Source organism: Tinamus guttatus, unplaced genomic scaffold (genome assembly GCF_059628265.1).
Source record: "Tinamus guttatus ecotype Peru unplaced genomic scaffold, ASM5962826v1 Tinamus_guttatus_pri_ptg000439l, whole genome shotgun sequence".
NCBI lineage: Eukaryota > Metazoa > Chordata > Aves > Tinamiformes > Tinamidae > Tinamus > Tinamus guttatus.
Genome location: NW_028288973.1, coordinates 740180 through 754664, shown reverse-complemented (window position 1 = coordinate 754664; position 14485 = coordinate 740180). Strand labels below are relative to the sequence as shown.

Genomic DNA, 14485 nt, shown 5'->3' with positions numbered 1-14485 from the left:
GTAAAACATAGGGCAGCAGCAGCTCCTGCCTGCAAAATTATGAGGGACAATTTTAACCAGCCAAGCTGTGGCAGGTTTCACATCTGCTCCAGTTTGGGGTGGAAAGGAGATAAAAAGCAAGAGGGAGAGAGCAACATCCCTTTCGGAGTACTGCAGCCTCACAGCAACACCTGTGCAGCACATGGGAAGGCAGCAGTGAGGAGCCCGGGGAGGGCTATCTGCAAAACACGGGCATCTGCTCTGGCAGTGGAGGCCCCAGCTTTAAAGGGCACCTGTACTGGCAATGTGGCAGGGAACAAGGAGAGAGGACATTTTCTTGCTTCATAGCTTCCTGCTTGCCAAGGGACCTAAGGGTCAGAGTTTTACAAACCTAGTGCTGTGCTTCTACCAGCTACCACGGCCAATCCTCTGTCCCCTTAGCAGGAGGAAGACACTCCTGGGAGGTACCTTGCTGCAGGAACACAGTGAAGATGAGATGCTTGGATACCCGGTAATTAGGAAACCCCACACCCTAAAACAGTAATTCCACCCCCACTGAGCTTCAGTGAGCACCAGCTTCAGGCAGGGAATGTGCGTGGGAGGAACCAGAGGAAATTCCTGTCCTTTGCCCCCTCACTCCAGTACAGGACTGCACAATCAGGTGCTTCAGGGGTGGCAGATGTTTCTTGTTAAGTATTTAAGACACTGGCTACAGAGAGACCAATCTCTGGTCTGGTCCTCAGGGATTCTTATCGCTGCATCCTAATCCCATTTCCCAAGGATCACAGTGAGGTCAGGACCAGGGAGCTGGGGAAGCAAACTGTGCCTACATCAACCATTTGGAAAGAGGAATACAAAGCAGTCACGTTGTCCAGTTGGGAAGAAAACACTTTTCGCCACAATTCTGGGCGCTGCTAAGTCACGCTCCACACCAAGCTGGGAGGGTAATGGGAAGCCCTTTGCTTCAACCAATTCCACTGCTGTAAGAAATGGGCTGACACAGATGATTTCTGGCCATTCCCCCACCTCCACACTGTCTGTTATGTCCATACCCACAAAAGCTAATGGGAAGTGCCCACTTCTGCAACCTGTACTTTCTAGGAAGTGATATGACTTGCGTGTTTCCGCTTCAATAAATTAAAAAAAAAATAATAAACCCAACAACAAGGAGAGAGGAAAAATTCCAGCCTGCACCGGCTGTTTCCCCTCCTAGAACTCATCATCGGAGCTGAGCAGGAGGGTCTTCTCGTTGTCACGAGCCCCCGAGCAGCTGTGGGAGCGCGAGATGACGTGACCACTGTTGCGCCAGGGTGGGCCGTGCTCCAGCGTCGACTGCTGCGTGTACTGCTGATAGGCCGGGGAGAAGTTGTGGATCGCGTCCTGGACGATGTCGTGAGGGTTCATGGTCTCCTTGAGGCTGCTGGAGATGCTCTTCATGGGAGCACAGCGACCTGCCGGGGACAGACGAGGGGGGACAAGTGGAGCGCGTGGCCTGCACCCAGTAAGGCAAGGCGAGGGGAAGAGGGCACACGCAGAGCTCGCTGCACGGACCTCCTGCAGCGCTCGCCGAGGCGGCGCCGCCACGAGAACGGTGCCAGGTTTGACAAGGAACACGCGGTGTTCCCAGTCACCAAGAGGCGAGGGAATCAACAGCACAGGTGAGACGCATGGTGCGAGTGAGACGTGCCCACAGCAAGAGCCCTCCCTGAGCCCGCGGCTGGCTTCGAGTGCCATGCAGACACACATGTGGGGCGGCCCTTCTGTAAAGGGCTCCGGAGGAGAAAAAAAACTAAGAAAGCTCTAAAAACACAGGAGAAATGCCACTTGCCATTTCCACTCAGTGGATACTAGATTGACAGGCAGCATCAAGGCATCCACAGGAAGAGATTGTAAAAGGGGAAAGCAGCATCAAAGAGGGAAAGGAAGGGAACAGGCAGCACTAGGGGACCTGGCGGCGACTGGAGGGCATCACAGTGACACTGTGAAGGAAGCAGCTCGTGCAGACAGCCCCACACAGCACAGCAGTGCTGCACGCAGAGGAAGGCTGCGTGAGGAGCTTTTCCTCGTGGCCTTTGGGGTCCCGTTTCCAGGACGGCCTCTGGCTCTGCTCTCAGCCCGAGCATGAGCTCCCCAGGAAGCGCTGCACGCCGCTTATTTGGGGCAATTAGGAAAGGGGCGAGGGAGGGATAAGGAGAGAGAGCAAATCGGCTACTTCGAGACCTTGTGCAATTCTTTGGAAAGACAGAAGAGTTTCACACAGTCCCCATGTATCAACACTCTAATACTAGGTTATGGCACTGCCTAGGCGTCTGTTTTACAGCTTACACTCCAGATGCCCTAAAGCAGCTGTGCGAGGCAGTCAAGTTACAACCTATGGGAAGGGAAAGCAAGGGTCAAGAGCAGGCAGTTGGCAGGCTGGGAACAAGGACAGAACAGCATCCCAGTTAAAACCAGCTGAGACAAACACAGAGCATGCTGCACCTACCGTATGGCCCGTACGACGGTACGGCTGCATCGGGGAGCAGCGGCCAAAGCAAGGGGAGAAAAAGGGGAGAGCGGAAAAAGAGAGAGAGAAACAGAGAGAGGAAATAAGAACAGAACAAGACCCACCACCAAAAGCTGCCCAGTTGTGTCGGCCAGCAGCTCGCACCTCTGTCACACACAGATGTCACCCCTGCTAGGTGCGGCCACCGTCCTTCCCTTCCAGAAACTCCCAAGCTCCCCGGGGTAGGGGGCCAAGAACACTGCTCAAAGGCTGCACCCCTCTCACAGCACAGCCCCATCTCCCTCCCCTGTGGGAAGTGACCCCTTTATCTGGAGAACACCAAATGAACTGGCACAGGCTGGGCACAAGAACCCCCAGTTTCCCAGAAGTAACTTCCATCTCCCTCTTCCCAGTCCCTCTGTCTTCACAGTCATTGCAGGAAGATCCTTCTCCCCCAGACCAAACACATTGCCAAAGAATGGCCTCATCTCCCAGACCTGGAGACAAAACAGGACCTGCTTCAGGCCCTGTCCCTCCTTCCTTCAGTCTGTTGCACAATGCAGAGCGATGGAGTTCCCCTCTGGGGAGACAGGAAGGACAAGCCCACTCTACCCAAAAGCAGCGACATCTTGCAGCCCTGAGGTCTGAAACAAGCTCTCGTGGGCGGCATACTAAGGAACTGAAAAGGGAACAGCGCAATTCAGGCAAGCTTTGCAGAGCCCTTGCACAACGTGGCTATTTGGACACCACGGAGGAAGGGATATGATGTTTTTCCAGGCAGGCTAAGAGTTGTATCAGTTTGTTGGCTGCCACGGGGAGCCATCCCACCCAGAGAGGTCACCTCGGCGTGCCGGCGCGTCGCCTACCTTGCGCATCGAGTCTCTTGTCGGCGTACACCCTGTACGTGAAGGCATGGCGCAGGGCGATGGCTGCGAAGAACATCTCCACGCAGATGATGAAGTCCTGGTACCCGGCAGCGACGGTGCCCTCACCCACGGACACATTGGCGGAGTGGATCTTGGGGATGGCACCGCACTTTTCCAGGATGGCCAGCAGCATCCCTGAACAGAGCAAGAGGTTTATGGAGAAGGGCAGAAGACACGTTTGCAAACCAAATCTCAGGAATGGAAATGGCCGTTTCTGTGTATTCCTGGTATTCCTGTGCATTCCTGGTTGCAAAGCAATTTAACACGGAAACTACAAACAGGGCTGGCAGGAAAACTCCCATTTACACTAACCCGTACTACAGAGAAAGGAGAAAAGCTGAACAAATATGTTCAAGCAAAGAGTGTTCAAATGTTGACTCTTTTCTATGATCTGTAGCACCAGACGCTGCTACAGGAAGTAATTGGGTCGAGAAGGGTAAAAAGCAGCCAGATATTTCTGTGAGAGATCTCAGCTCCTCCACTAGAGCTAGAGCAAAACACTGAGATAACAGAACTTTTCACTTTACGTATAAAGTTTATGACACACACTTGCAAAATATTCCTCCTTGTTCACAACCAGGTGGCTGAGGAGCTCCAGAGAAGGCAGAGAGCACGCGACCAGATGGCTCAGGATGATAAACTAGATGGTTTAGTAGTTTGCCTGTACGGAAGGAGGACAGGCCATAGTCCAGCAGCCTGAATTCCACCTAGGTTCCGACTCAATTAGTCTTTGAAGTACGACTCAGCAAGTCTAAGTAGGGCATCAAACAGGGAAATGCTTAGAGCCTACTAATAAGAAGCACTAAGCTTATATGGAATTCCAGCTTTCTGAATATGCCTCTCTCTGCACCTTGGTGTGAACATATTTGAACACGCTTTGGCTCAGCAGTGGTTCTGTGGCAGCACAGGTGCTTTCAACTAACACGACACTTCGCAGGAATCACAGATGTGTGGTTAATATTTGGCTTATAGAGCTCTAAAAAAAAAAAAAAAAGAAAAGAAAAAAAAAGAAAAAAAAATGCTAAAAGAGTCTCAGATGTGCCACTTCAATCAATACAATGGCAGCCCGGAGATAAGATCTTGGCAGCTTATGCTTTATGATTGCTTCAGGAATGCAAAGGACTTCTCAGACAAGCAGCTGATTTTGCCAGGCAGATGTGTGCATGTACATGCATGCAGAGGGATACCGAGCAGCAGAGAAACAGAGATACCAGTGAGCAAAACAAAGCTTTCCCAGAGAAAAGCAAACCAAGACTGTAATAGCAAACAAATTAAAAAAACAAAACACAAACCCAGAAAGACAGAATAGCTATTAATTAGCAGCTGCTCCACCAATTCTAATGTACGAGCCCCCCGCAGAGGTATCTTTGTGCTGCAGAGGGAAAGGGGAGGCAGCTCACCTTGCCAGAAGGACAGGAAGATGACCGACTTCACCATGAAGAACTTGAGGACTGGGCTATAGGGGCTGAGCAGCTCCCGGGTGGCAAAGTAGAAGAGGAAGAGGGCGTAGAGCGCCAGGCTCACGGAGATGTTGTAGATGATGGTCACGTAGAGGTAGCCACTGGTTACACTGAAGCAAGAGGACAGAGGAATGCCTACGAGCTCAGGGTGACCCCATCTTTATCCTTGCCTCCACCATTGGGGAATAACAAGACTCGCCTTCCTTCCCATCTCCTGGTCCTGCTCCATCCCCAAAAGTGACGTTAAAAATAAAGCAACAGGTTTACATCCCTGCCCGCTTTTCTCGTGTACTTATGCAGCCTGTGAGCCCCCCACCCTTTCCCAGGGCTCGACACGCACACAGACGATAAGCAAAGCTGGACACAGAAGGGGAAGCAGACTCCTGCACTTACTCGAAGTCACCGTCCTGGTACTTGCCGAAGGCCTGAAGGACGACTGTGCTGATGGCCATGAGGGGCTTCACCACACAGAACTGCAGGGTGGCCTACAGGGATGAGAGAGGCGGCAATGAGAAGGCAGCAGGTACAAAGGCCAAAGCCCCAAGCAAGCACCCAGGATGCCTGCTGGGACAGCTTAACAGGGCAACCCAAATCAGCCCCACCAAGGAGTCCAGCCCTGCTGCTTGCTGGACACTACCCTTGAAGGCTGCAGCTCCCAACAGCAGATGGAGATGCAGAGGAAGCACTGGTCCTGCCCAGGACACGCAGAAAAGCCTCTGCTACCAGGAGCTGCTCAGCTGCTTTCTTCCAGAGCTGTTTCACACACACTGCTGCAACACGTTTACACCTGGGAGCTGCATGAAAAAGTCTCACATTGTACCACAGAACATCCCAAACTTACTGGGCCTGTACTTGATTAAAGAGGGATGCAAACTCCAATTCACACTTTCTACAAAGCTAGGCAAGACGACTCCCTGGATAAGAGAGGAACCCAGCTCCTCCAGGAGAAATTTTGAAAACTGACATCATATTAAGGCATATCACAATAAATACTGTAATGTGTGCTGCCAGACAGAGCTATCCTGTTGTGACCAGAGTAAATCTTTGCTGAATCCCTCCAAAGGCTCTGTGGAACTTGAAATCAGCTCTATCCATTCTGCCAGTAGATACTATGGGTATAAATCACTGCTCCTATCAGGTTTCCTTCTCTCTCAAGGCTATCCCAGGCTCCATCTTTCTGGAGAAAAAGGAAGTCAAATTTCAATGTCCTAAGAGAGCAAAGGCTGCTAAGCCCAATGTCACCCTTGCCTCTCTGAAGGAGGCCAGAAGCGCCCGGCCAGGTGCTGACCTGCATGCTTGTGGAGAGGAAAGAAGGCAAAGAGGAGTAATTGCTTTGGACACGATGCAATTTGTTAGTGGTCATAAGACCTCAAGGAGATTAAAAACCCCAGCACAGGCCAGTTAGTGAGTCACTGTAAAGATGTGGACTGGAAAAGGTCAAGCTAATTGGTAAACAGCTCTGTCCTCTGAACTTCCCCTCCTTCCAATCTGGGGACGCTTTAACCATTTCCCTGCAAGCCAAACCACCATGTTATTTTTAGTCTCTTCCCCTGAGAAGATGCTAAGGCATAAGGGAAGCACATGGATGGTGTGTGACCTATCTGTGATGATCACCAGACATGGAACCAGCATGAAGCTCCAAGTGCTTTTGGTCTGCACTGCCATGAAAACTTTTGCAGACAGAGCCAAGTGCAGCCAGTATGAGGATACTTGCCAGAGGCTCTGGGACATCTGAAACAAAAGGTCTAAGGCAAATTATTTCTCCAGCAGTTGTTCACCTTGATGGCATGTTATGTCTACTTATGACATTGTTAAAAGGTCAGTATTAAAATTAGGTTCTTGAAGAATAGCTAATGCTAATGGAATCAAAAATGGGGCACATGAATGAAGCCCAAAAGAAACAGGAGAAGTCTACTTGGAGTCACTTCAGAAATAAAGTATCAGGGAAGAAAAATGGACAGCCATGAGGGCAAGATTACGGGACAAACAGAAGAGACAAAAAAAGATGCTGTCCTTTGGAAATGGGTCAATCATTTCGTACAGTTGAACATACAGTTGGGTATTACAAAGAGGCTGCACTGTACCCTTGACATTCCTGAGTATTCCAAAAGACAGGAGATGAGGCATGATGTGGAAGAGAAGGCAGAGCAGACAGGTAGATCCAGTGACTGGAAGTACAATGAACTGAGCCCTTTCCAAGGGCCAAACTGGCCTCATGCTGCCACTGGAAAAAAAATTCACTCTTCATCTCAGCAGGTGAATAAAACCTCCTAACTCACCTACTATTTCATGGTAACCAGGGCTGCCTGGACCCCCGGGGTGAACAGACTAGGGCTGCTCTGGGTTCAGATCTCTCCCTCCTTCCCTCCCCCTCAACATACCCAGCACAGCAGGCAGACACACACACACACACGGTGAGCAATGTTCGGTTCCTCCTACAAAACGTTGTGTCATGCTTACTCTCCATCCCCTGCTCAACTCCTAACCACAACAACAGCACTGGGAATTCAGGAGGCTGTTGCACAACTGGGGTGTCTGCAACAAATATAGGCAGCAATTTCTAAAAGTTGAGACCTTCGTATTCCTGAAAGAGAAGAGGAAACCAGAATCTCTTCCCAGAGTGTATGTCAGAGCCAGGAGAGAAACTGGGCCTATTGCCAGGGCCTTCTGCTTCAGGAACAAAAGGAAAAAAATTAACGCCATTAAAAAAAAAAGTTCTCTCTCATCAGTTCGCAGGCTGCTCTCAAAGCAATACTATAAACCTGCTCAAAGCAATCCTCTTTTCAAGAGTTCAGCAGGAAAGACAGCACTGCCACCTCTCGCCCGCACCTTGTTTCTGGAGGAGAGCAAAGCTCCTGCAGTCCATACCTGCTTGCAGAACCTCAGGAATCCGATGGAATAGGTCTTTCCCCACAGGCAGCAGGTCCCATACACACAGCTGGACCTGAAAGAGCCAATGCAAGATGCCCACGTTCAGAGACAAGATGTGGGCTACAGCACGAAACTCCCATCCCAGCTCGTCTACCTCTCCATAACAAAGCTGCAGGATTCTTGCTTCTGACAGCCACAACTACGGTTACGGTCTTTCAGACACGTTTAAAATAACATCCGGGCTGCACACAACGAACTTTTTTTTTTTTTTTTTTAAACTGACTAGTATGGAAACATCAAACCTGGAAGAAGTATGCATAACCAACATCCACTGAGGACAGAAACGACTTAGAGGAGGAGGAAAAAGGAAAAGAAACAAAGGAGGAGGCAGGTGTCCAAAAAAGCCGTGAATCAGTCCAGCTTGCCTAAGAGGATGTGATCAGTCCGACCTGTCTCAGAGCAGGATGTTGGTAAAACACCACCAGCCATCTTGCCCAGTTCCAGCAGACACTTGCCACCTGACACAGATTTTGAGAGGCAGGGACAGAGGCATGGTAGGCGGGCAGGGAAGGACGAGAGTCATGCTGCAAGAAGGATAAATACTCACTCGATTGGTTTCCCTCTGATCTCAGACATGATGGAGCTCTCCCCTCCCAGGTACTCGTAGCATAGGCTGAGAAAGTTGTATATTACAAAGGCTGCAAAGACATCAATCAGAGCAAAATGACAACCAACTTCAAAACAGGTGGAGGGATGCAGAGCGCAGGCAGTAGAGCAAACATCAGCAGGCCCTGCTTATGCAGCCTTGTTCCTTCCAAAGCCCTCCAGATTGCTTTCACTGCATTTGCCTTTCTACCTCAGCATTTACAAGACTATCTGAAGTGGAGTTTGGCCAAGGTCCCAGGCTAATTCCGCAATTCACGCCAAAAGCATCACAGGACCATTCTCCACTGTGCTCTGTCCCTGTTTGACTTGGCATCTGGAAGATGTCATTCTTTATAGGGCTCCTGTACATTATTCCAGGACATTAAACTGATACTAACTCAGATGATACATCACCCTATCTTAGTGTCTTCTGCATCCCTTTGAAGCAGGGAGCACCGACTCTTTCCAAAGCGATGGGCCTGCAAATTTAAGTCTTGGAGAGACAGAGGGGCTTTGTCCATCACAGAAGCTCTGTTGTTATACGTGGTGGTGATTTTGGAAAAACAGTCCCTGAGTTTCCTTTCCTCAGCAAGGTGAAAGCTCCTGCACCCTGAACAGCAGCTCTGCCTTGCACGGCCCCTTGGCACAGATGAAGAGGAGCCTCCGCAGACTGGCTGCTAGTACTCTGCCCCGTTGCCCTTCTATTTGTGGCTCAGCTTTGCCAAAATGCAGTGAGGTGCACACACTGGGAGGATGGCTCTTACCATAACTGCAGACGCATTTCCTTTTCAGGACCCCCAAACTCACTTAACAGAGCACAGAGGTAGCAGGTATGAACCTTGCCTGCCACTCCCTTGGGTTGTTATACTTGTTGCTGGACCCTGATACAGCTACGAGATTTCTAGGACAAGGACCGTATTCCTAAGTTTCCACATACAGCCTTGGGGCAGAATGATAGACTAGGGCAAACTCCTGAGGGCTTTTCCAAATTTATTTTCCATGATAGCTGAGATTCCCTGGCATCTCAATATCCCATCACCCTGTTTTTGCTCCCTAGCACCGTCATGATGATAAGGTCTGATAACCTGAGATGGAAACGTCAGTCTCAGGGAGTTCTGAAATAAGAAAAGCAGCCTGAAAAGCTGGCCTCACCAGGGAGCTGGTTATTAGACCTGGGCTCAATTTTTCCACATGCACGAAGTGCCCCAGTCGGAGACAGACACCAACTTTAATTTGCTGTACAAGCATCCAAACTATGCCCTAGAAAAGAGCTACTCAACACTCCCCAAAACGCTCAGAGCCTCGTAACAGCCTATTAATGGCTCCTGGACGTGCCTAGCCAGCAAGAATGCTACTGTGCATAAAAGGCTGTAGTATATCTGCTTCTTTTTATGTAATTGGGATATTGTTATTCTGCCTGTAATCCTTGTTATTGAACAGAGTTAAGTACGTTCACACTACACGATTCTGTGAAAGCCTTAATTAGGAAACACCAAACATGGAAAAGCTATTTAAATAACTGTGGTAACCTCTCTTGCCTGCCGTTTTCCTGCAAGCGCTTTTAACTTGGCTGGTAGCTCCCCGCACCTCAAGGCTGAAAAGCTGAGTTCTTCCTACTATCCTCCAGTGACCCCTGCCCTCTGATGTGGTCATTACAGTGCCAGCTGCCCATTCCGACTGCACTAGGGCAAAGATGACAGCAGGGAAGGAAACGAATGAACAAACAAACAAGAAAAGAATCAAAAACAAGAATGACGACCACACATATCTGCCCTAACATCTCCAAAATAAATGAGTGTCAATTACTGAAGCTACCCGCACCAGCACAGCAGCTCTTCTCCTCCCATTGCTCATCCCCATTCACCACGTGTGCTCATGACATCAGCGTAACAAACCTACACGTGGCTGTTACTGGCACCAGGTTTTACAGAAAGAGAGTCAGGTGAAAGAGCAGCACCAGAACGGGCACCTCCTAATACACACCATGAAACACAGCCCATAACTGGCCCAACACAACTTTAAAATTCACTAGGAGGGTGTTCTCTGTACTCTCTAATGGAGCTCCCCCACTTCTCAACCTAAAACCTTCCCCCTCGAAAAAGAAATAGTAGGAGAAAAGAACAAAAAAGGCTGTTTCCAAATGATCCTAGGAAATGTGAGGGAGAGGATGTGCGAATCCAAGGCACTTGCACCTCTCCTCACAACACGCTGCCAGAGCGCAATTCCTCCTGCCCGCTGGCTGGAAGGTTCCTTTCTGGATGAGATCGGAAGTTTCAGTGGCGTTTACTGGAGAGTAACTGTTTTTCCTCATCCAGAATGTTAGTGGTATCCTCTTTGGCAGGTAACCAAGGCCAGCAATGAGTAACTCATCCTGAACACAGCACCCTCAGTCCTCCAGCGTGCTCCGTGCACCACCGGCGTTAGCACATGGTGGCCGTGTTGTGCTGTGCCATCACACAGCTGGCCACAGCGTGGGATAACAGGAACTCGCCACTGATAAACTGCACTGCGAAAACAGTAGCCAGATGCTTCCTCTGTCCCCTAAGTGCTGTTCCAAAAGCCAGGAGTGAACCAATAGCTTGCTTCCAATACCCAGGTAGAATTTAGTTTTTGGCTTTATATTTTCCTGAAACCAAGGTCCCCTAGAAATTCTAAATTTTGTTTCTAAAGGGCACAGGAGTGGAGGCTCACCAATCCTGCTGTGCTCTGAGGTCATCAAAAGAGAAGGGGTCATCTCTGAGAAAGCCACAGTCAACCACACAGCAACACTTCATTTCGGTGTATGACAGAGAGGCTTTTACCATGTTCCCACATTCAGGAGCAAAACATCTCTCACTCTCCCACGGCAGATTGCTCCCATCTTCTTCTGCCCGTCCATCCTTACCTTCATAGCAGTCCCGTACAGTGCCAAAGTAAACGTAGTACTGGTCGTTGGTGAAGAACAGGAGACTGAGCCAGGAGTCGAAGGCGTAAATGGGCACTATGAAGAGTATCCGGACAATGTAGCGCTGCTCATTTGGACAGCTGTAGCAGCGAAGATGCATGTAGATCTGGGAGGGAGGAAAAAGGAAGGACAAGATCAGTGGTTCAGCGAGCAGAGAGGACATAGTGGGACCACCGGGTCAACAGAACTAGGAAAAACAGCCTCTTCACTAAATTGTATCTTGATTTCCTCCAGAAGCCTCAAGGCGATAAGCATCAAATCTCACTGTTATCTTATGGCACCCATATAGCATTGTTTAGTTTGCAGGGAGAAAGTGGAGGACAAGGAAGTGGAGGCATTTCTAAATCAGCCTCACAGGCAGTTAATTTACTGCTATTACCATTATCTCCTTCCTCATATTCTCTTACTCATACTCCCTTTTCCTAGCATCAATCCCAAATTTCTGCTATGCTGTTTCAAGTAGCTAAGATCCCCAATACCGCAGGCTCTTTTTCTTTTAGTGCTGAAGCAGCACGCACTTATGTGCTTATGTTCACTCTGTACACACTCCCCAGGCAGTTTTCAACACTTTCTAGACTTTCACCTCAAACAACCTAGAGGAGATCCTCACTGTTTCTAAGAGCTGAGAAGCTAAAGCCTCTCTCTGCTCAAAAAAATAAAGTGTCCATGTTCCGCGTCAGCCACGAAGCATCAGGCACCCCGAGAGCCCCAAGCACAAGCTCTGGTCTGTGCTCAAGGAACAATGCTGTTGATGTGCCCAGCTGCCTGCGTGCACGCCAACCCTCGCTCACTGGCTGAGGGGAGCACAATGTGCCTCCCTACCCTCCCACCCTTCCCAGTTGGTTATCCTTTATTAAAGGATACCTAAGATGCTTTCTAACAGCATACCCACCTTCTGGGCCAGTTACAAGCATGCCCTGAACATGAACCACTCCTGTTAATGGCCTAAAGACGCCGTGACAGCATCAACCAGAGCAGCAGGAGAGCTCCACCAGACATCGATGCGACAGAGGACCCCCTCCTCAGGGCCAAAGCCTCCCGAGAGCACCCTAAGCAAGGCTAGAACTGATAACACCGGGTTTATTACTGTCTGATGTGGCCCAAGCACAGAACGAAGCTTCACTCTGCACCTGGAGTGCTGTGTAGGTTCTCTGTGTCTAACTGAGCACACGTCGGTGCTCTCATCTTTTCCTGCTGAAGGTGGAGGCCGTCCCTCCCAGCTCCCTGCTCTTCATCTCTCCCTGATTCTTTGACCAGGTTTGTTCAGAATCAACTAAAGAGCTCGAAACATTCGTCTGTTCACCCTAACACAAGAGGAAGTCACAAAAGCCTCATCCTGTGAGGAAAACAGTTCAGAATACACTAATAAATCTCAGCAGTATTTTTTTCCCCGGTGACAGTCCCAGTGACACAGCTCACCCAGCACAGGGCCAGCTGACACCAGGGCTCAAATGACTCCGAGCTTCGCCCCTCGGATGTCACACAAGCCCTGCGATCCACATGGCCAAGACAGCCCTCCAGGCAGAACCTGCTGCCTTCTAACAGGACCACAGCATGTTCCCATCAACGCTGCCTATCCGGCACCGACCCCCGTGGGCTTCCTCAGGGAAAGGCACTAGTGCCTAGCTGTGCAACGCTACCTGAGCAGCAAGGATCTCTTTCTACCCACAGCAGGTGATCAATTTGTGCTTTGAAACTGCAGGATCGATGACACTTGTAATTGTTACCCAAGCTGCTGTAACTGCAGGTGTCATTCTTATTCATCAGTGACTAATCCACTTTTGAAATTTGCTGGCCCCTGTGCTCCACCAAAGGGCTGTCATTTTCTCAGTCTTAGTCACCATTCTGGAATCTATTTGACCCACAGGTACAAAACACAGGTTGATAAATAACAGGGCTCTCGTTTCCCCGCTGTGCTCCTCAGTTCACATGACAACCGCATGAGAGAAGCACAGAACAGGATGCAGGGTTTGACTTGTTCTGGCTCCCAGAAAGAGGGGAGGGGAGAAAAATTAAAAATAAAACATTTCCTGCTACTCCTTTCCGCAGCAGAGTTCAGCCTGTGGAATCCACTGGCACACAAGATCAAAGGAGGAATGCCAAAGGACAGACGACCTCTATCATTTAGTTGACACAGTAACAAAATAGCAAGATGCAGCAAGACCTGGGAAAAAATGTCTGGAGATAAAGCACCCTTCTACAAACACTCAAGAGATCACCAAATGTTTTCCACCGGTGAGCTTTAAAGAAGTTGCTTCCTCTCCAGTCAGACTAAGAAACTGAATCAAGGTAAAAAAGGCTTACAGTAAAACGCTGCCAAATTTCATGAGCACAGATGATATGCAAGACCTCAGAGAAGAGGTTTTGTTACCACTCCAGAGCATGCAACCTCCCCTCTCATAGTACTATGACACATGCCAGGGTATCATCCATATTCTCCCATGTGGGAAAAGGGAGATGAAGGGCAATATCTACATGGTTTTACCTGATGGCAGGTGATGAGCAAAGCTGTCCACACGAAGAAACCTGAGATGGCCTGAGCTGCGGTGGTCATGAGGAATATTGGCTGCTCCACAGCTGTGGGTCTGCCATCCTCTGGCATCCAGGAGAAGTTGGGAGCCACCGCTGGAGTGGTGGCAGTGGAGCCCAGCCTGGGCGCTGCTGTGATGTCAGTCATCACGATCATGGTGCTTCTTAGGGTGAGATTCTACCAGGGCTACTGAAAACACACCCAAACACCTGGTGGAGAAGCAAAAAAAGGGACTGAAACCATCTGAAAGGACTCAAATGCATAGCAGTAAGATGCCTTTCACCTGCCCGTTCAAGTGCATTACGTACAGAAGCTGGATCAGTTTGCCACCACCACCCCCTGCGGTACCACTGCTTATATGGAACTCAGGGGCTTCTCTACCACTCATAACACAGCATCCCTGAGATCAGGAAATACTGACACCACCGCTGTCACCATCCCTCTGCAATAAAGGCATTTAAGGACAAGAACACTGCATGCACCCAAGATCAGGGGAAGTATCTAAAGCATCCATACTGGAAGATGGCCAGCACACCTGAGCTCAAAGAGCTCTGCTCTCCACCAAGTTGGCTGGCTACTCTTCTATGCCCTGAGAAGCCAGAGTCTCAGTCATACAGTTGCAGCTGAAAGCCAGCAGAAAATTCA

General features: G+C 49.6%; 1 protein-coding gene across 2 annotated transcripts; it reads right to left on the bottom strand.

Annotated features, from left to right (window-relative positions):
• Positions 1-957: 957 nt before the first annotated feature.
• On the bottom strand, positions 958-14041 carry TMEM184B (transmembrane protein 184B). 2 transcript variants are annotated; one of them, XM_010224155.2, is made up of 9 exons: positions 13796-14041; positions 11251-11416; positions 8329-8419; positions 7719-7794; positions 5244-5335; positions 4791-4960; positions 3331-3525; positions 2465-2488; positions 958-1430 (listed from the first exon to the last, which is right to left on the bottom strand). In XM_010224155.2, exons 1-9 carry the CDS (start codon positions 13994-13996, stop codon positions 1189-1191), a joined length of 1257 nt encoding a protein of 418 aa, XP_010222457.2. In that variant the 5' UTR covers positions 13997-14041; the 3' UTR covers positions 958-1188. The 2 variants fall into 2 exon arrangements, with proteins under 2 accessions (XP_010222457.2, XP_010222458.2); XM_010224156.2 differs by lacking the exon at positions 2465-2488.
• Positions 14042-14485: the final 444 nt, after the last annotated feature.